The 23,946-nt window shown below is 38.5% G+C and overlaps 1 protein-coding gene across 5 annotated transcripts in view; it reads right to left on the bottom strand.

The window, feature by feature from the left end:
- Positions 1–23,946, bottom strand: part of LOC124141191 (serine/threonine-protein kinase MARK1-like) — a 267,102-nt gene that overhangs the window by 167,644 nt on the left and 75,512 nt on the right. For all 5 annotated transcript variants that reach the window (XM_046509131.2, XM_046509137.2, XM_046509145.2 and 2 more), the window contains exon 3: positions 12,402–12,568. In XM_046509131.2, coding sequence (XP_046365087.1) covers positions 12,402–12,568 — 167 coding nt within the window. The remainder of the gene's footprint in view (positions 1–12,401; positions 12,569–23,946) is intronic.

The raw sequence follows: 23,946 nt of genomic DNA, 5'->3' as shown, positions 1-23,946 counted from the left end.
TGGAAAGGGTTTGTCGCTTTTATTTAATCTCACATGCTGTCATAATATAGCACAAACTCCTATGTTAATCTCTTTCAACACATTCCAACTTGATATAAACAACCCTGAAACTGACATGGAATATACACCTCAGTGCTCCTGTATTGAATCTGCCTTATTACATAATGTACAAGATCACTCTTGCAAATGACACCTGGATATCCTGCAATAGGCACATAATCAAGCATGTAGTTATCAGATTATCATTAAGCCTATTTCTTACACATTAACATTCACCATGCAAAGAGCAAGGTTATAGTCATAAAACGATGATTCAGTGAGTCAGACGTTGTGCCGATCAGCGAGTCGTCAATTAGACCATGGTCTGGTACATCAGTGACATAGACGTGCGCCAGTCTGGACAGGTATCAGCTGGGTGGAGACACGTCAGGTGTACATTTCAGGCCCTCGCTCCTATCCCCCAGAAACACAATACACTGTGACTAAAAACACACTTTAACCACATAACTGTCCCACTTGAAGTTTCTGACGTGAGGATAGCTGTTGCTTGTTCCTCTCACCTTGCTGATGTTGTTTGACTAATGAACGCTTGCTGCTGTATATAACAGTGAAGATGGTACTTCCACACTGGTATATAACAGTGAAGATGGTATTTTACCACAGGTATATAACAGTGAAGATGGTATTTCCACACTGGTATGTAACAGTGAAGAAGGTATTTCCACACTGGTATATAACAGTGAAGATGTTATTTCACCACTGGTATATATAACAGTGACGATGGTATTTCCACATAGGTATATAACAGTGAAGATGGTATTTCGACATAGGTTTATAACAGTGAAGATGGTGTTTCATCACTGGTATACAACAGTGAAGATGATATTTCCACACTAGCATTTAACAGTAAAGATGATATTTCACCACTGGTGAAAAACAGTGAAGGTGGTATTTCACCGCTGGTATAAAATAGTGAAGATGGTGTTTCATCACTGGTATACAACAGTGAAGATGATATTTCCACACTAGCATTTAACAGTAAAGATGATATTTCACCACTGGTGAAAAACAGTGAAGGTGGTATTTCACCGCTGGTATAAAATAGTGAAGATGGTATTTCATCACTGGTATATAACAGTGAAGATGGTATTCTCACACAGGTATTTAACAGTAAAGATGGTATGTTACCACAGGTTTATAACAGTGAAGATGGTATTTCCACACTGGTACATAACAGTGAAGATGGTATTTCCACACTGGTATATAACAGTGAAGATGGTATTTCCACATATGTATATAACAGTGAAGATGGTTCTTCCACACTCAGTATGAAGCTGACGACGACAATGTATAAAAAACAGTCAGTGATTGAGGGAAGGCTGTATAATGCCTCAGTCAGCAATATTCCTTTAATCCATACTACAGAGGCCTGTAATAGTGGAGCTTGGACCATTCAAATCAGTGACTGATAGCATGAGCATCAATCAAGGCTTGATGACATGCAATCGCTAAGTCAAAGAGCCTGACCACCTAGGTCCCTTTTCACAAAGCAACTGTGAGGCTACGACTGTCGTAAGTCTATGTTTAAGTGTAGGAGTTACGAAAGACGTAGCATTACGATCGCTTTGTGAAACGGGGCCCTGATCCCTTATGTAGAGAGAGAGTCTTTACCAGCAAGTGGAACTGGGGGCCTTATTCTCAGCCAGAAAGCCCACAGGGGTTATATAAGTGTACATGGTATATTTCCACCCTCTCTAAATGCATCTTTATCAATGATGTCTATTTCACTTCTATTTCAAGCTTAGGTGAATGTATAACCAATTTATTACATCATAAATATATACAAAAAGAGCATTCCAAGCTGATATGTCTTGCACTGAAATTTTCAGTCTGTCACTCAAGTGTCAGTTGTACATTACGCATAAGTCGAATGTTTCACAGTGGAGGCTCTGTTAGCCACATCGTCAATTTCAATAGACCTAAAAATTACACCTTTTGTGGTGCTCATTTCAGGGTTTTATATATCTATATCACCCTTACACCCTACATCACCCTTACAAAATACATTCATATCCTCTTAACATATGTAATCTAAACCAAAATATGCAACTATGTTGTTCATCCAGCATTTCCCAGCACAGCTTGTCAATTTCAATATGTCATGCAAGCACATATCTTTGATATTCAGTTCTGTGTCTATCACCCAATAAAATCTATGTAACACATGGCAGTTAATATGTTGTTTATTTCATACATGAACTCCAAAGCTGGTGCACTAAATGGAGCACCTGTTTCAAAAGATTTATAATTTTTCTCCTTCAGCTGAGAAAACATTTTTTATTCAAAGCAGTAGATATGTAACAGCTTGTAATAAACAAGGCAAATTCTGGTAGAAAATAGAGTACAGAAAAAAACAAATAAATACTTTATATTTGTAACACAATCTTTGATGCTTTTCATTTAAGGTGTATATTTCACATTCTAAATTTTACATTTGAAATGATGCTCATATTAACATGATGGATATTAACATATATTTCAACTGGTGGATTTCTGGGTACAGTACAGTAAATATCCAGATCAGTGAAGCATAAACTGTCAGATACCGTTGTACAGAGATAAGTGTTTATAGGTGAAGGAGGGACTTGAAACAAGACACTGTCAGAAGAGATGGGTCTTTCCTGCTGTGTGCATATTAAGGGGGAAAAATAACGGTTTTCTGAATAACACGATAACTAACAGTAGTTTCATGTAGTCATGCTGGTGTAAAATTTATACAGCTATCTGTTATCCCCTCCAATCTTAGGGCTTATGGGGACAAAAAAATTTCAGGGGACAAAGCTAGGAATGTGCTGATCTTCACAGCCACATAGTTTCTAAGGGACAAAGTTTACGGAGACAATAAACATACTTCAAAGACACCCTGATGAAAATATAAGCAGGGTTTTGCTTACTGAGAATTAAATATCATATTTTCCACACAAGAAAGTTTCTAAAGTTCATACGAACCCTCAATTTTGAGGTAATAGAAACTTGAAATAACTCGCAAAGAGCACCTATAGGGTTTGTTATCGCTGGACTTAAAGGATTTGACATGATATTTCTAAAATATATATCATCTCTTACTTACATATCCTTAAATATTCAATGTTGTCATATGATGGTCATGAGCGAAGTGTGAAGAAGGATTAAGGGTGTTTTGATCAGGATAAAGAGTAGATTATTATGTGAACTCTTATAAGTTCAGTATGTGCTTTGGTGAACTCTAACACATGAAGCATCAAGGTTATTTGAAAATGGCGAGACATTAATCCACCAGAAACATTACCTTCTAGACACCAAACATTCACTATGAGCGATATCTATATGAATGTACAAGGATGGTAGAGAACTTATAAACATTAATCTATCTGGATTGACATTATTAATACATAGTTTCTTCTGAACAGATTTATGTCCACAGGAATTAGGCATTAGTAGTTTTGAAGACATAAAGACCTTAACATCAACCTGTTTAATATGGATACTGTCTGTTCTGGATAATTGTTTTGAAAAGGTATAAAGGTACATTTTTCATAATTTGTACATTTTTTACTGTGCTCAATTACATTCCTAAAAAAATTCAATAAATTTCACCCGAGGAACATAACCTTTGCAAAGTTGACACTGTTTATACTGGACACTTTGTTTCACAAGGTGCCCCTATTAAAGAGGTTTCACTGTGTTCATGATGACAGTCTTTCTAAGTATATATTTAAATAATCTATCTTAATTCGTGTCTATTCCTGTTTCAAAGTCCCTTCGGCATTTCTTTTATGAAGTAATAAAAATAAAATCTGCAGCAATAGAGGAAAACATAACAGTACTTAACCATATGACCTATGCTGTACTCATCCTGATTCTCGATGATAGCAATGCATTATTACCTAACAGCATAAACAGGTCTGTAAAGTTATTGGGGTGCATCATTGCAATAAAAGGTGTTTATTTCAACAAGAAGGGAACATGTTTCAGGGCTGCAAACACCCCAAAGAAAAGAGTGTAGTTGCTCATCCTTAGCCATTGACATTACAAAATTCAAGCTTTTCATTATCACAAAGATCTAAATTCCATTCATTCCAAAGTATATTTTGACCTCCTGGTATACCTACAAACATGTTGCGATCTGACGGATTCTCTGTTATAAGTATTGTTGTCTATTCCACAGTTGATGGTGTACATAGCCCGACAGTATTGTCGTATATTTCACAGCTGATGGTGTACATGTTGCTGTCCTAGTTTCTGTCTGGACTTGCATATAGATTGATAGTGACGATGCTAAATTATTAACTGGTAATTATGATGCTATCTGTCAGAACAGGTAAACCTTGTAGTTGAAACTAGGGTTTTTTCAGAGTGAAATAGACAAGGTCTGAAATTGATGACACTTCGACAGACTCTTGTTCCATATGTTGTGGTTGCACAGGGTGTTGATTTCAGTTTGTTTGTTGACAGATATTGATTGTCCTAGTTACATGGTTGAGGGACCTCACAATGGTGCTAACAACTCAGGTGAAACCTCTTGGGTATATCTAGACCTGTTCCTGACAGTTTCATGTTCAAGTTTTGATACTTAACATTGATGGTAAGTGTCCATAAGTTTAACTTTGAAGATAAACAGTAGAGGGGTATGTTTTGTATGGGTGTCAACTTAACACAATAAATATTTGAATTCTATGTTGTGATTATCAGTGACATTCAGCCCCAGTTGGGACCAGATCGGAAAGTTGTTTTAATTGTTGTATAAGTCAATTTAGCATGGGGGTTGAATCCAGTCACAACCTCCCTCCCCTTCACCCTAACCTTGTCCAGTCACAACCTCCCACCCCCTACCCTACCTTGTCCAGTCACAAAACCCCTCCCCCCACCCTACCCTTGTCCAGACACAACCCACCTACCCCCACCCTACCCTTGTCAAGACACAACCCCCCTCCCCCACCCTACCCTTGTCCAGACACAGCCCCCACCCCCACACCCTACCCTTGTCCAGACACAAACCCCCACCCTACCCATGTCCAGTCACAACCCCCCTCCCCCACCCTACCATAAGTTTCCAGTCTACCCCTAAGTTTCCTTCCCACACTCAACATTCTTCTATCCCTTAATCTACGCCCCTTCACCTGACCCTGTTGTTATTGGATGCTGTATGGTGTATGGCCCACCTAATTTACTACAAATCCCCAACATATATCTATATTACCATCCTGCTGTTCTAGGAATCAGCCCCGAGGGAAGCCACATGTGTCTATTTATGACCCACCCTAATTTCACTGAAAAAAAACATGTTCGCCCTGATCCTCGGTTTTCTTATTATACTCCACACAATACATAAATGTGTACTAGGGTGAATAAGCAACTGACCTCCCAAAAACATAACCTTACCTGCCTTTCCACAGATTCGTCCCCATGTCCTCCCTGTTTCCACTTTGACCTCTATCCCACTCTACTCCTGCCCCCATACCTCCAACCCTCCCCATCTCTGCACTTCCACCTACCTTACTACACCCCACCTCACTACACCCCATTCTACCTCACTTCACCCCATTAAACCTCACTACACCCCATCCTACTTCACTACACCCAAACCTACTTCACTACACCCCAACCTACCTCACTACACCCCATTAAACCTCACTACACCCCATCCTACCTCACTACACCCCACCCTACTTCACTACACCCCATCCTACCTCACTACACCCCACCCTACCTCACTACTCCCCACCCTACTTCACTACACCCCATCCTACCTCACTACACCCCATTAAACCTCACTACACCCCATCCTACCTCACTACACCCCACCCTACCTCACTACACCCCATCCTACCTCACTACACCCCACCCTACTTCACTACACCCCATTAAACCTCACTACACCCCATCCTACCTCACTACTCCCCACCCTACTTCACTACACCCCATCCTACCTCACTACACCCCATTAAACCTCACTACACCCCATCCTACCTCACTACACCCCACCCTACCTCACTACACCCCATCCTACCTCACTACACCCCACCCTACTTCACTACACCCCATCCTACCTCACTACACCCCACCCTACCTCACTACACCCCACCCTACCTCACAGCACCCCACCTTTTTTATCTGAACCCACTTCCTCCCCAACAACATACACCTCCTCACCCCCACCACATGTACCCATCCAATACCACCAGTCGCCACGACACTCCCCGCCACACAGGTGAGGTATGCTGGCACCGGGTGACCCCGTCTATCTAGGCCGGTGTGCAGGTAGGTAGTTGTAGGTATAAACATAAGTAAAATGAAGATAATACCTGGGTGACAACAGATCAAGACTCATCCCAACGTGCAGCAGCCTGTTCTGACAACCCTCCTTAATCAGGTGATCATCAGGTGGGGTATACCCCCACAAACATTGTCCAGATAGTTGAACACTATAACCATATCTACATCACAGGAATGTTGGCGTCATTTGTTCAAAAATACTGATGAATTGTATTTGTTGTCTACGGATGATAGCATAACCTAGGCAACTAGACATTAACCTGTATGTCTTACTGCCTGGAAGAAATGTGTACCTGTGTAGTTATTATACTCAAGACTACTTATCTTAAACTGACATGTCTATATACATGGGCAACATGTCCATCAAAGAAAATCTACAAGCCTTGGTCACGATATTTCCATCCCATCACTTGTGTATAAAAGCTGTATCAACATGATCCTTGTCCAGTGTCTGTAGTCAAACATTGTCACAGTTTTAAGATTTTATATTTCAAAGTTGAAAATCTCATCTTTCACTTTTGTCAACAAGTTTATTCACATTTGTCAACAAGTTTATTCCCACACAGGATATAACATTGATAAATAAGTATCTGGTATCATGCCGTCTCCTTTCCAACAATGCATTTCAGTATTTGTTTGGGTCATATTTCTTCACACCCTTATAGATGCACTGGGAAATATATTTTTTAAAGCTATGATCTTTTAAGAGTATATTCAATACAGGCTCAAAGTTTGACTTTTTTGGCAACTGCAAAGTATGATTAGTATCATGTATGGCACAATTTGTGACGTGATAGTTCTGCACACACAGAGATTCCCTACATCTGTGCAACTCTTCAGAGAGCATACAAGTGGGTGAGAGAATATTGAGATCTGAGTCCAAATTTACAAGGATTAAATTATTTCTCATTCACCATATCTACACAGAAGTCAATGTAAATCAGGATATTGTCATGGAAACACAACTACCACCACCTCTACTACTACTACTACTACTACTACTACTACTACATCTACTACGACTACGACTACTACTACTACTACTACTACTACTAGTAATAATGATAATCCCATTTAATTCAGATCAGTGTGCACTCAGTTTTCATTCTCAGTATACAACCAAAGATGCCTTACAAGGCACTTGTAGGTTCACAGTCACATTACCATCTCATCCTACCAGGTACCCATTCATTGCAGGGTGAACGGGCATATTTCAAACAAAGTTTCTTTCCTAAGGGGCCACCACATATATCTGCTTCAGTGTAGGCAGGACTGAAGCATTGAAAAATCACAGAAGTGAAGCTAGGAGTCCCCATCCACCTCTCCACAACCAATGTTGCTCAACCTCGCCTGAATTGTGGCCTCTCCACTGTACACAAGACAAGGTGCTACCCCAAATGGAGGAACATATAGCATCTCTCCACCCTAAACATAATCATGGCTACCCCAAATGGAGGAACATATAGCATCTCTCCACCCTAAACATAATCATGGCTACCCCAAATGGAGGAACATATAGTATCTCTCCACCCTAAACATAATCAAGGCTACCCCAAATGGAGGAACATGTGGCATCTCTCCACCCTAAACATAATCATGGCTACCCCAAATGGAGGAACATATAGCATCTCTCCACCCTAAACATAATCATGGCTACCTTAAATGGAGGAACATATAGTATCTCTCCACCCTAAACATAATCATGGCTACCTTAAATGGAGGAACATAAAGCATCTCTCCACCCTAAACATAATCATGGCTACTCCAAATGGAGGAACATATAGCATCTCTCCACCCTAAACATAATCAAGGCTACCCCAAATGGAGGAACATGTGGCATCTCTCCACCCTAAACAAAATCATGGCTACTCCAAATGGAGGAACATATAGCATCTCTCCACCCTAAACATAATCATGGCTACCTTAAATGGAGGAACATATAGTATCTCTCCACCCTAAACATAATCATGGCTACCTTAAATGGAGGAACATAAAGCATCTCTCCACCCTAAACATAATCATGGCTACTCCAAATGGAGGAACATATAGCATCTCTCCACCCTAAACATAATCATGGCTACCTTAAATGGAGGAACATATAGCATCTCTCCACCCTAAACATAATCATGGCTACCTTAAATGGAGGAACATATAGTATCTCTCCACCCTAAACATAATCATGGCTACCTTAAATGGAGGAACATATAGCATCTCTCCACCCTAAACATAATCATGGCTACCCCAAATGGAGGAACATATAGCATCTCTCCACCCTAAACATAATCATGGCTACCTTAAATGGAGGAACATATAGCATCTCTCCACCCTAAACATAATCATGGCTACCCCAAATGGAGGAACATATAGCATCTCTCCACCCTAAACATAATCATGGCTACCTTAAATGGAGGAACATATAGTATCTCTCCACCCTAAACATAATCATAGCAGTGGAAGGCTATGCAAGTATTCCACAAGCAATAAACTTCAATACTCCTAAAAATTAAAAAGAAACTAGTAGTTGGCAACCTTTGAAGTATGATGATGAAAAGACAATTTTGTTTCTATGTTAGTCAATCAGGGTTTTTAGGACCCAGATTTTAATATCTGATGACAGAATAAAATTGTTTATTTTCAGCTTGCAGCCTTGACATTTAAACACTAGCTATCTACTACCATCTCATCCATGTTTACACAGTGATGGTATCAAAGTCTTCAAAAATACACTATAAATCAGATAAAATAATGCCTCAGAAATTCCCTGTTTTTCTGACAGGAGGGAAAAACAAACTAAAAGTTCATTTTTGCCAGGAACAAATTTCAAACAGCAAACATACAAATGGGACATATTTGAAGCAAATTTAATTGTTTTTGTTTCCAATGAAATGTTGCAGATAAAAGGAACATCAAAACTCAATTCTGAAATCATAACTTAACTAAAACCTCAAAACAATTGTTTTCACAAAAAACTTGTTCCTGGACATAGAACACAACACCAAAACACATCCTTCATTATGGTCGACCTTGACCAAGTGAATAATTTAAAAGTCCGAGGGAGAGATGTGTGAATACTTTCCGAAAGCTGATAGTTGAGTGCAAATCACTAGCTGGTGGCAAGCCGTAAACACACTAACTATGTTCCTCGATTTGACACCACAATGGAAGAGACAATGCCAACTGTACAAAATCTATCGCTATTGGAAATTCTAGTAATCGACATACTACTCGCACTTAGCTACACACAATCAATACTGCTAACATGATATAGCCAGGTAGAGCTTTGCCATATCTGTGATATGAAATATCCACTTAATGCACTGCACCAATATATATATTTTTGGGATACTAAATTAATGGTTATTAATCATGACTTCTAAATAATTAATTCTATACATTCCTGGGTATTTTACAGAGCTATCTCATAAATTATGATATTGCCTTTTCAGGAAGGGCTTCTTGTAATCAAGTATGGAATCGGTTGCTAGTTCAGCCTTGTTCAGTTCCTGTAATTTCCAGATTCTTCAGTAAATCACTCCAGCTTGAACTTCTCTGTTGAACAATGTTTGGTATGACTTACCTGTTTACTGCAAAAACATTTTGTTATCATATATAATCCTCTTTGTATGTGACAGGTGTGAAAAATTGCATTCGGCTATTTGTGTTTTTTGACAATAAGTATGATGTGGTTTGATTTTGATTGCTGTTTAACGCCGCACTCCGCAATATTCCAGCTATATGAAGGCGATCTTTAAATAATCGAGTCTTGACAAGACAATCCAGTGATTGACATCATGAGAGTCAATCCACACTATTGGGATACAATGACATGTATCAACCAGGTCAACGAGTCTGACCACCCGATCCCGTAAGTCGCCACTTACGACAAGCATAGTCACCTTTTACGGCACGAATGGGTTGCTGAAAACCTAATCTACCCCGGATCTTCACGGGTCAATTAGTATGAAAGATGCAAGGAAAACATCAGTTGGTTCTGCATTTGCAGTTGAAGTAGATAGAAGGAATGGAATTGGTTCATTTTCAAAGTTAATTACCAAGCAACATTAAAAAATCATCTTAAAGTGTGTTTTTTATTCGTTCAAAATATATGCATATTTCAATAGATAATAAAAAAGCCTATTCTTTTAAGGACATGTTTCTATCCATTCTCTACATAAAAAAGATTGCTGTTTACAACGGTGCGATGGAATGCCATAAATAAAACACGATTATTAGTGTGAATGTATGATTTTGTCTTCAGTGTGGATGCACATTCTTCATAGCAGAGAATGTTTTTTACAATTTGTGTAAATCCATGTAACTGAGGATGCGCACCTGTAACGATGATGATATTCTACGAATGTACCGTATATGACCTTAGATAAGCCGAAATCTGTATCAAAATGTTATGTGCGGTAGACAAGCCGGACTCCCACCCTAAAACTACGTCTCGATGTGATCTGTCATCGAAAATAGAATATCAACATGTCTGTATTGAATTAATAAGTTAATCGTGTTGTTAAACCATCGGTTATAATAAATGTTTAATTGTATATCTGGACTCATGTTTTTAATCTAAGTAATCTATTTTATTATTTTAATCAATAATATTTACATTAATTTTGTTGTTCTTACAACTCCCGTTGGCCCCATTCCATAAGGTCCGCTTTACCAACTCACCGTTATTTACTACAACCACGATCATATTACCGCTATTGACACCTTGAAATGAACCTTTGTTGACAGAAAATGGATACATATATCATAACTGCCATACTTTGACTCATCAAAAGTAATATTTGTTGTAGCATTGATGGCTGGAATGACGACCGCTGCTATGCCTTTGTCAGCTTCCACTATGGTGATGATGTTATCCTTACGGGGATTTGTTGTAGTTTGGCGATTAAATGTCAACATGTTGTTTCTGTGATGGAAATTAGAGAGATCGGGCGAAACCTTAAAGGTGATTTGTCAAATTGTGCTACTGCATAACCCAGGTTGTGGTTATAATTATTTTGAAATATATTGTAAAACCTGCAATTAAAATAACACAATATCAGAATATATTATTTGTAGTAAAATAGTAACTTAAGATACTATTTTTTCCGATCATCTCAGTAATCTTTATCCCTAGTCTAGCCTAGCATAACACAAAATACAATCGAAATGGTAAATCATCATGTCTAGTGATGTTTAAATGCAAATTTCACATTTTCATTGACAAAGTTTGTTGTAGCGTTGTTCATTCACCTGAAGCGATGCAATGTAGTTTTTTCACCAACAGAAATAGAGTTTGATGAAATGTAACCCATACATAAGCCGACCCTTTCTACAGAATCTTTTTTCTGGTCCTCAAAATTCGGCTCATCTACGGTCATGTACGGTACTCGAAAAATGCAAATGTTTTTATCTTCATATGAAAGATGTCAAAAAACAAAAAACATTTCTCATTTCTTGTCCATGCATTTTCAATGTTGGTCATTTCATTGTCAAGATGAGAAGACCAAATGTCATTTCCAAAAATATCCATTCCAAAAGGAGTGAATTCCAAATGTTAATCACATTTCTGGGAACTCTGTAATGACACAGGCATCTTTATTGACAGGTGATATTTACATGTCTATTGTGCTTATTGCTATTTGTAAACTGTTATTGCTTTTGTTTTTAGACAGATGACATTTCTATCCACCATGTCTATTGCATTTAAGACACTATGGGTCTTGCACATTGTTTGAACAGTTGGAACTTCGCACATGAAAAAAGAAATCATAAAAAACATATGCATGTCTTTTTAAAAATATGTTTATGATTTGTTACATGTTGTCTTGAAAGATATGCCATGTATATGTGATGGAGTTGTTGCTGTCATGTAATGTACAAGCATGTAGATATACACTAATGAGAACACAATATGCAACACACAACATGAAATAGACAAGTGTGAGAATGAAATGTACAACATGCCAGCCCACATTTCTAACCAAATTCACAAAATCCCTTAGTGGTATCCAGGATTGGAACAACAGGCTTGGCACCAAAAGGACTGCAAATGAAATTCTAAAGAAATATATATTTTTAACAGTTCCTACCTGTGAGCTACGCCCCTCTCATGGAGGTAATGTATTGCTGAGACCATCTGACGTACAAATGTACGAGATTTATCCTCCGACAGCCGATAGTCTTTATGCATTTTGATATATGCCAACAGTTCGCCGCCTGAGGCATATTCGGTGACCAAACAGTATAACGAGGATGCCTGAAATATAAAAAAAATTGTCAAATATTGTGCAACATGATGTGAAATGGCTGAAATTGGAGGCTGATTATGACATCTAAAAGAGTTTAAAACTACATATAACCATTATCATGAATATCATGACATGTCTGTTTACTGTGGCAGGAAATCCTGACGTGATGCAGTTCTTTGACCTTTACTGCTATGGTGATTTGGGGTGGAATGGGGTTTAATGGTGTGTTAAAAATTATTACACTTACATAGCAATGTGCATGCATAAATAAGTGTGTGTGGCCGCTTGAACAAGTCTGGACTAAGTTTTATATTGCTAGTCTGCTGAGCTACCTTGAGACAGACATGATAACCCCATTCAGACACAGTGTACTGACTCCGAACCCTCATGTCCTTATTTCATTCCCTTAATTCAGAGTGCCAGGCAGGGTAACAACAAGTACCATCTTTCAACATCTTTTGAAATGCAGAGTACCAGGCAGTGTAACAACATGTACCATCTTTCAACGTTTTTTGGTATGACGCCACGTGAGACTGAACCATCAGTCCAGTCCTTGTTTCATTCCCTTAGTGCAGAGTGCCAGGCAGGGTAACAACAAGTATCATCTTCCAACGTCTTTTGGTATGAAGCAACGTGCGATTGAACCACCTGACCAGTCCTTGTTTCATTCTCTTAATGCACAGAGCCAGGCAGGGCAACAACAAGTACCTTTTTTCAACGTTAAGATGTGACGTGAGATTGAACCACCAACTTTCCACTCTCTGGGCAGACACTCTATCCATGAGACCAGGAAGGCAGTCTTACCGCTATGGTGAATGAAACTGGATGGAATGGATAATACTGGTGAAACCGGAGCAATCTTTGTTTCAAACCTATGATCAGTAGAGGATCCTGCACATCCAAGGAATGCAACTCCGCAAAGCAAATTCAAGGTGACTGAGCTATCCATCCAAACTAACAATCTGAATCTCATGTTTTGGGGCATAGCTAATAGAAATTTATACAATCATAGTTACCAAACACCTACTGGGTAAATCAAAGTACCTTCTGAACTCCCTTAGGAAAATCTGCACATTGCTGCTGCAATATATGTCAAGGTCAGAAAATTCTCCATCAGTCAATTTTACTCCCTACAACATACTACATTTTTCAAAAGGTTGGGGGGTCCCAGACCCCTTGGGCCCCCTCTGGATTAGCCTGTGCATGTCATATCACATCTGGACCACCTCCGTGGTCTAGGGGTAGAGGGTCCGCCCAGAGAGCGGAAGGTCCGGGGTTCGATTCACGACCGCGTCATACCAAAAGACGTTAAAAGATGGTACTTGTTGTTACCCTGTCTGGCGCTCGGCATTATATAAGGGGCTAAAACAAGGACTGGTCGGCTCGGAGTCAGTATACTGTGTCTGAGTGGGGTATTCATGTTAAACTGCAGGATGGTATCTCAGTGGACTAGCACTATAAATCGGCATCAGTCTGGACTAGTACAAGCACTCACACAAACACACACATGTACATGCACGTCGCTATATAAGTGCAATAATCTTGGACGCGACGTTAAACCCCATTTCCCCTCACCTCACCTCATATCACATCTAATGCATATGTCCATTACACACTTTTTGTTTGAATCGTCATCAACATTAGCTCCCTTAGCTGGTTGTGATGAGTGTAGGTTCACGTTTCTGTATGCCAATGATTATCACTCCCAAACCACATGTTGCATCTACACCAGCCATCTTAAAGGGTTCAAAAGGCAATGAAGGTTTTACGTAACTGCCAAGCTCTATCTCATTCTTATAAAACCTACAAATGACTCTTATAGGCTAATTCAACATTCATTTAATCAGAGCAGACGTCATTTTCTGACTAAAGGTGACTATTTCAGTGTTGAATCCCCAAACCTCTGTAATAAATGACATCAACGTGATTCCAAAGATATCTTAACACAGACATTAATCTCATCAGGACATTTTATCAGAAACTATGAGATGGATTAAAAAGTTCTTGAAATGGGGCATTTCCTGTCATTACTGACATTTATACATCCATAGCTGAGGATTCAATTTCACCTTGAAAATATCAAACCAGAATTATTACCTAATCGCTGAAAACATCTATTTTTCTTACCCAAATGACTCTGTGAGTCTTCAGCACCAAATAACCCTACTCCTCCAAATCATCCACAAATACATCCCTCCCCCTTCTCTCCCCTCCCCCACCCAATGCAGACAATCATGGCAATCCCTGGTCCTATCACCATGCATAGATCAGCACTCCGGCAAGAATCATGCAAATATCCTCGTTCATATCATGTCAATTTCACTTAAATATCATATTACCAAAATTGCATTCTATTGAATAGAGCTATAGGCGGGCAGTGCAGTGCAGTAAATATTATGTTAATGCTATTATTCTGTATTGATTGAACGGGGCCTGTGATACATTAGGCTGTTAACGGCTCCCAATATGGGAGGAGGCTTGCAGAGTATGAGTAAGGGATAGGTAAGCATATTTAGCATGTGAAATGAGTCTTATAGATCCAGATGTAAGCTTTGTTGTTAAGGCTGTTTAGTTACAGGGTGATGTGGGGTCAAACATACACTGAGTTCTCCCTTTGAAGACTGCATGCTGAATGGCAATTTAGTTCTGTACTTTTGTAAAATCCATGTTGTATGATAGGGTACACTGTGTGTTATGGTCAAAGTAAAATCATTTATGGTGGAAAAAACAATTGTGATTATTGTGAGAGGAGTCCCAGAGTGTGTGTGAGTGTATGTGCGTGTGCCAGGCAGGGTAACAACAAGTACCATCTTTTAATGTCTCTTGGAATGAAACGTCTGGGGATCGAAACCACAGACTTTCCGCTCTCCACTAGACAATGGAGAGCAGCTTTCCCAAATTCTCATCATCTTTTCCCCACCCTCACCATCCATCCACTCCTCACTCTTCCCATTCTTCCCCCCAGCCTCACCATCCCTCCCTACCTCATCATCGCTCCCAATACCCTCATCATTTTACCCCCACCCTCACCATCCATCCACACTTCACTCTCCCCATTCCCCCCCCCCCCAGCCACACCCTCCCTCCCGACACCCTCATCATTTTACCCCCAGCCTCACCATCCCTCCCTACCTCATCATCGCTCCCCCACCCTCACCATCCAACCACACCTCACTCTCCCCATTCTACCACCAACCCTCACCATCCCACCCTCACTATCCCTTCCATCCTCACTATCCATCCATCCATCCATCCCTACCACCACCTGAACTCCCAATCCAACCATCCTCCACCTTTTTACCCATCTTCCCCAAATAAATGACCCCTCACCCAGAGAAAGACCATAGTCCCAAAAATGAACTGCGACTCCAGAAAATAAGTTGCCACTTAGGAAAAGACCAGTCATCCAATTACTGACCAGTACCCAAGGAAACATCTTGAAATGAACATAAGAGAGATATCAAAATAAACACTAAACCAAAAGACAAGCTTGATCTGTGTATCATGTATCGTACATGTCCATGACATGTCAATACAAGAAGATGGCTTTGTTGTTGACATGATACAAACATACACATAGATCATGAATACTTCACAGTGCCAAATTGGCCAACCAACAACTTCTCTTCAAATTACAGTTATCAAACACCACTGGGTGTTTTACTTATACATGTGTATCAAAGGTGCTCTTTAAGGCTAATGGAGCATATTTCTATCAATCCAAGTACACTGGTTCTACTAGCAAGATTAGAACAGATGCAGAAGACCTTTAAGAGTTTGCAGTTTAAAAGAAGCTTAAAATAGATGCCTTAACAGATAATCTTCTATGTTAGAGGGGTTCCTAGAATCACAATGGAATCTTTCAAAGGCATTAAAAAATATCAAATTTTGCATATAACATTTAACATCCACTGAGCTTTACAAACATTGATAGCTATTTCAGAATGATTTATTTACAGATAAAGGATGACCTCGTATATAAGTGATGTTAGAACACTCACTTATTGTCCTCAAAAAGTGTGTTAATTTCAACATATTAGATTTCATGACATGTTGCCAATTTCACCCAGCTGACAAATATATTTACTGGAGATGGAAACTGTAAGACTGAGATGACATTAAGGAAAACAAAGACCCTCTTTCTCTAATGAAGGCCTAAGTTCTGACAACTTTAAGGAAAATAAAGAGTGTCCTTGTCCAATGTAGCCTGATGACATTAAGGAAATCAAAGACTGTCCTTTTGCAATGTAGGTCTAAGTTGTGATGACATTAAGGAAAATAAAGAGTGTCCTTGTCCAATGCAGGCTGATGACATTAAGGAAATCAAAGACTGTCCTATTGCAATGTATGTCTACCGGTAAGTTGTGATGACATTAAGGAAAATAAAGACTGTCCTTTTTCAATGTAGGCCTAAGTTCTGAAAACATTAAGGAAAATAAAGAGTGTCCTTGTCCAATGCAACCTGATGACATCGAGGAAATCAAAGACTGTCCTTTTCCAATGCAGGTCGAAGTTGTGATGACTTAAAGGAAAATAAAGACTTCCATTTTCAATGTAGGTCTAAGTTGTGATGACATTAAGGAAAATAAAGACTGTCCTTTTTCAATGTAGGCCTAAGTTGTGATGACATTAAGGAAATTACTGTCTGTCCTTGTCCAATGTAGGCCTACTATCTGATGACATTAAGAAAAATAAAGACTGTAGTCGTAAAATAATACAGATGGACAAAAGAAATAAACATTCATCTGTCCGCCCAAGAAACATAAACAAGACTCTAAAACAACAATTCATATTATCTAATCAGATTTAGTTGATAAAAAGAAACCATCTCGCCATCTCTCTGCAAATAATTTATGTCAATTTCACATATGGAAATTCATGATATAATTCAAAAATATGTTTTCATAAAGATCACCTTTCATTAATTCTTTGTCTAACTCTATTGCACCGTCTTACAAAAAATAACATGAACTCTAACATCATTCATAAGAGTATTTTGTCTCCCAAAGTAATCCCAAATGAAAGACCTTTTTCTTAAATGCATACATATGATACCTTTGAAAATGTAAATCAGTTTCTAACCTAGCCATAATTGAAATGTACATTGTTCATTTCAAGTCAAGGAATATCGCTATGAATGAAACATGTGGTGTCAATAATAGTTATCATGAACGTCACACTGTTTACGTGTTATTGTAAATTCTTTCACTGTTTAGTAAAATTCGGCTCCAAAAACAATGTATGCAAAACCTCTGAACCGAAAAACCTTACTCGGGATCCAAGCTATTTTATGATATCTTTCAGCTGTTGCTACAGTCATCAGAAAGCAATATTAGGAACTTTTAAATGTCAAATGCTTACATGCTGTGGTTTGAAATGTAATATGCTATAACATCTACAGTGTGCTGAAGTGGACCTCAATTGAGTCTGAAATTTCACCTCTGTATGCATATTTATAACATTTCACATCCCATTAACCAAAGATGAATTAAAGGTAAACAGTGAAAGACATTCATTTAAATATTAATATAATTTTTTCATAAACTTTTTCTACAACCATTTTTATGTTTGCGGAAGATGCCCGAACATCTAATTATATGGGGTGCATCTGATATAATGGTGATTACATTATGATGTGGTTCCGGCAATAAATTGACAATATTCTTATGAACAGCATGTTTTCAATTAAAGAAACTGAGTCATAGCAATAAAAATAAATAGCTTTATAACAAAAAGTGTGAAATGTACAAGATTAGGGATTATTTACATCACTTTGAGTTTTCAATGAGGCATAATTTGTAAATTTATGCAATAAAGTAATTGGCCTTTCCTAAATATTAACTGCATATTACAATCAAGATTTGATAATTATCATTCTCTTGACATTCAGATCTAAGATTTAGTTTGTGTATGGGAGAGGGAGAGTCAAACTCTGATCAATAGTATTCTGTCGTAGGATCACAATGCTGTGATACAGCATTCAATTTGAAATCTTTTGTTTCCTTGTTTGTTTGTTGTCTAATACAGCACTCAGCAATACTCCAGCTATATGACAGCGGTCTGTAAATAATTGTATGTAATCTAGTCAGGGCCAGACAATCCAGTGACTGACATAATGAGCATCGATCTACACAATTGGGATACAATGAATGACATGCATCAACCAAGTCAGTGAGCCTGGCCACCCGATCCTGTAAGTCCCCTCTTAATAGAAGCATGCTGAAGGAAGACCTGGATCCTAATGGATCAAATATCAAATTAGATATGTCCCTATACAACAAATATTCTTTTCAACTCCAAGGTGAGGTGGCACACTTGCACCACATCCCATCCTACCAGGTACCCATTAATACTAAATTGTCAAGATAACTGAATAATTTTTTTAATATGAAAGTACTTATCAACACCATAAAACCCTAACCTCTGACCGACTTACCCCCCCTCCCCCCCCATCTACACACCTTTACATCCTACCGCACCCCTACCTCCCCTCCCCTCCCCATTTTACTCCTATTAATATTTTTGTGAGTGAACATAAACTGGCCCCTGCCAAAAAGGAACACATTCACATTCTGCATCAAAACATTCCAACAAAGCAGACCCCATATTTAAAAAAGTATTATTTTGTTAATCTAATCCATAAATAATCTGTTTCATATATGCTGTGTTGAACTTAATATTTTTATGGCAGGTTCCTTTGGTGCAAGATAAGCATCAAGCGAGCAATGATGCGTACAATATCCATGATATGTTTTCAAGTGGCAAATGAGCATCACAGGACATTTGCTTGCCTTTGTAAACAGTTTAAAGCTTGAGATATATTTTTTTTTAAATTGATATAAAAGAAAAATATGTTGTAATTTTATTGAATGCTGCTGCCACTTATTTGACTTATTTTTTCAGTTGTCAGTTTAAATATGATTAATTGATTATTTTTTTAATCTTGTGTGGTCATTTATTGAATTAGTTCTGTTCATACTGATTACTGGGTTAACCTCTGCATTTCTGGAATAACCTCTGCATTTCTGGGTTAACCTCTGCATTTCTGGATTAAACTCTGCATTTCAATTTTGAAATCACCTCATTACTAATTGTAATAGAGAAATTGTCCTAAAACAACTGTCATACTTTGAGATCACATACCTCACATTTCAATATAACCTACCTGAATTTTTTCTGGATTTCAACCACAAAATGACTTTTAACCCTACAGCTTTCATAACTCCTATGCCTTTCTGTCTCACAGTCCCGGAACCATATTATTTTGCCTTCTGCCCAGCCCTTACGGTTATGCTCTCACCCTAAATGAAGCAAGTCTAGATTTTTTCACAGGTTCACATTGTCAATCTCCCATCTCATTGGGGCTCCTTTTCAATTTAAATTTTCTTTCAAAATTATATATTTTCAGACACTAAGTGTTCGTCTACTCCTGCATCTAAACATACACAAACAATTGCCCTACATGCATAAACCTTCGAAGATAACTTTTCTAGACTTGTATCACAAAATGATATTAACACTACGACTATCAAATCTCACATTCTAAATACAGAAAACTACGTTGTAGGAGCATGGAGCTTTTAAGTTTGCTTTACTTGGCTGATGATAGATGTACATACACAGACCTTTTAAGATAATTTTTCTGAGATTTGTATCACAAAGTAATCTTAACACTATGACTAATGTAACTTTAAACATAGACTAACGATAGTTGTACAGTCATAAACCTTTTAGCATAATTTGGGGGGGATCTCTATCACAAACCGACCATGACACTATACTACACACTCACTCACTCACTCATAACCATCTCCAGACATGCTACGATTGTAAGTCTAGATTGTTTAACAGCTGAGGTCAAAACTTGCTAAAGGGTATAACAGCTGTGGTCAAAACTTGCTAAAGGGTATAACAGCTGTGGTCAAAACTTGCTAAAGGGTAACATATGGCAGTAAATAAAACAGTATTAAACCTAAATCCTTGAAACAATAACACCAGGTGTCCAAAATGGTAGGTATGTTTAGTCCCTCGACCAGTTGATTGTTACGATAATGATAACTTATCAGTGAGACATGTCGCTTTTAGTGACAAAAATCAATCCCCATGTCAGCAATTTAACAATTTACACAGTACATGTAGATTACAGAATCAAAATACAAATTGAATATAAAAAGTCAACACCAGAGAATAACCAGTCTAGAATATCCAACCAAAACAGTTTCCATTGGTCATACGGGGGGACTGGTGGCCCAGTAGTCTAAGGCTCCATGATTCGCTGTGCAGAGTTGCGTCCCTTGGGCACGCCAGAAACCTATGATTGAGGGTTCGAATCCCGGTTCACCCCAATTATGTTTCTAGGTTTGTCAGCACCATACCCGTGCTCGTGGGTTTCACCGAAGTGGTAAACGTCTGAGACCTGCATCACTTCGGGCTTTCCTCCCACATTAAGCTGACATGCCGTGATATAACTGGAATACTGTTAAAAGCGGCGTTAAACCCAACTCACTCACTCACTCACTCCATTGGTCATAAAAGGCAAAATAATGCTGAAAAATACATGAATGGATCAGTGCACAGTGATCGCACCAGGTGTTCACGTAAATGGTAAGAATGTCCTGTCCTGCTGGCACCGGCGCCACTGACACAACTGGCATAAAAAAGTATGTGTTTGTTGAAAACATGCCCTATTTGCACCAAATTGCATTGATAAGTCTAAACATGAACTTATCAAATTGAAATAAACAAGTTAATAAAAATAAGCAAATTATCCACAACACATGTGTAGGGATGCCAGGCAGGTTAAAGTTGCTGTAACTCTCTGCCCATAAGCTTCATTAATCATCTATCCATATTTTCCCACCTCAAATACGTGTTTGGTTAAGCCCCAAATGAAACAAATGAAGCTCCGCAAAACAATCTGCGATGTACAAGCGAAATGGGCGCTTGTTATCAGAGGAAATGCATTCTTCCATAATGTGTGGATTGGATCATTGAAATGCAACATCTATCATCTCCCAGACAGATATCAACAGTGTAAAGCCACACAGGCCGTTCTACAAATAGCAACAGTGACCCATTTCCCTCATATAACAGTGTGTGCATGATTTGTTCAATAATTGATGCACATTGATATCTACACGAACAAGAGTTTATGGCCAGGATCTACAAGGCTGCTGCTAACATACGATCACATAAAAATGACATTCATTTTTTGGAATTATATATTTATTAATAATATTCTATAAGATTTTGATAATGTTGATATGTATATTCATTAAAGTTTAATAAATATTAATGTGATTTTGTACTGTAGAACAGGGGTATCTAAATTGGATTTATTCGTTTGATTCATAAGAGCTATATAATGCAGGCTTTGAAAGCATCGGTTTTCTTGGGTTTTCTTTTCATTTGTTTGTTTGTTTATTTGTTGTTTAACCCTGCACTCAGCAATATTCCAGCTATATGACGGCGGTCTGTAAAATAATTGAGTCTGGACCAGACAATCCAGTGATTGACATCATGAGCATCAATCCACGCTCAGGGCCCTTGCCCCCTCTACACAGCCTAGACAGCAAATGGGACTTCTCGCAGGAAGTGCTGCCTAGTCAAACCCACCCAGAACTTTTCTGAGTCTGCAACCTTCTGCATTACCCAGATTGTCAGAAGGGCTGTTTTCCAGGCTGCAAACCCAGGTACTCTCCCAATGTCAGTCAACAGATTGGGAGGTACCAAACCTAAGGCACCAAGAACAATGGGGAGTTGGACAACTTGGTGCTTGAGGTGCAAGCGTGACATTTTGAAAGTCTACATATTTGAATCCTGAATCCTGTCAATCACATTAGTGTCAAAAGGGACAGAAAATTCAACAATATAAATGATTTCATTGGATTTATCAAAAAGGACAAAATCAGGTTTCTTGGCCTGAATAGGTCTGAGGCTGTATACGGGCCTATTCCAAAGAATTTTGTATTTATCATTTTCCATGATGCCCTCTGAGTCACATATTCTGGGTCGTACCATGGATGGACCTCTGTGTCAAAACCACAAGCATGGCGAAGACGTAATAAAAAGGATTGAGCCACTCCATCATGTTGCTTAAGATACTATGTTTGTGCCAAAGCTGGGCATCTACTAACAATGTGTTGGATAGTCTCATTAAATTCAATGTATAATCTACATTTCATATTTACATTTTGATGCCATATCACACATTGACAGTTTCAAGTAGGAAGTGACTAGTCCTGAGCGGTAAACAGAAAGCCTTCTGTTTCACTTTTCAGGCCAGCTGACTTCATCCAAGCAAAGAACTCTGCAGTGCTGCTGTTCCTCTCAACACACTGTACATAAACTCTGTGCAGTGGTCGTTCAGATAGCCTCTCCTTGAAAAACCGAGTCTGGGCCGATTTCATATGCAGCTTGGTTGACACTCATTTCTGTACCGTCCCTCAGTACAGAACCATCAACGAAATGAACACTGACATTGAGATTATGCCCCATATCCTTGCTTCCTTTAAGGACACTGTGAAATGTTTTCATCATGAGTCTTGACATGCTTCACAAGAGAATCATCAGACAAATATATATGTGTGTAAAAGTGCACAATACAATTCTATCATGAAGAGCCCCAATGTTAATCAAACCATGCCCTCCCATTATTATCATTATTTTTATTATTACCAGAAAATGCAAAGAGGTAAGTATCATGTGGCTAATCATGAGTGTCGAGTCAACCTGACAAATATGCAAATATATGTCTTAAAAAACTTTTTGAAATGCACCAGCAAATGAAATACATCAGCTTAAAGGACATACATACATCACTGGTCAGGAAATACACACACTACCCAACTGTCAGTGTCGCAGATGTCTTAAGTGGACGTGAAAATAATTAAGACACCAGTGATATAATAGTCTATCATCTCATTGCTAGGGATTAAATGCAAGCAAGTGCCAAGCATGTCTCATCTTCATAACTGTCAACAGAAAGCTGACGTCGTCACTTTCAAAATGTACATGAAATGTACTTAGGAATATACACTCCCATGTAAACAAGCATGTGTCTTCCACAAATAACTGGCATCTTGTCCCTCATTCCTTCATACGGAAACGCGTCTGTCTTCCTTTTCACGAAGTGAATCAGTCAGTCCCACAATAATGTTTCCGTTGACACAATCATAAAAATGCATTGTCCGTTCAAGGATTTTTATCCTGGATATAGCTATATTTATTTTTCAAGCAGAAAGTAAAGGGACCCTGGTCAGTATGTGAAAGCTATGGTTGAAGGCTGACAACCTGTTTCCATTCATAAACAGAATCATTAATTATCACCTGACAGATATTTTTTATCACATGACCTTCAATGTGAAATCAACACCACCTCAAGGTC

The sequence above is a fragment of the Haliotis rufescens genome, unplaced genomic scaffold, assembly GCF_023055435.1.
Source record: "Haliotis rufescens isolate VD_foot unplaced genomic scaffold, xgHalRufe1.0.p SCAF_2, whole genome shotgun sequence".
Taxonomy (NCBI): Eukaryota; Metazoa; Mollusca; class Gastropoda; order Lepetellida; family Haliotidae; genus Haliotis; species Haliotis rufescens.
Note: the sequence above shows the minus strand (reverse complement) of the source record. Positions and strands in the feature narration are given on the sequence as shown.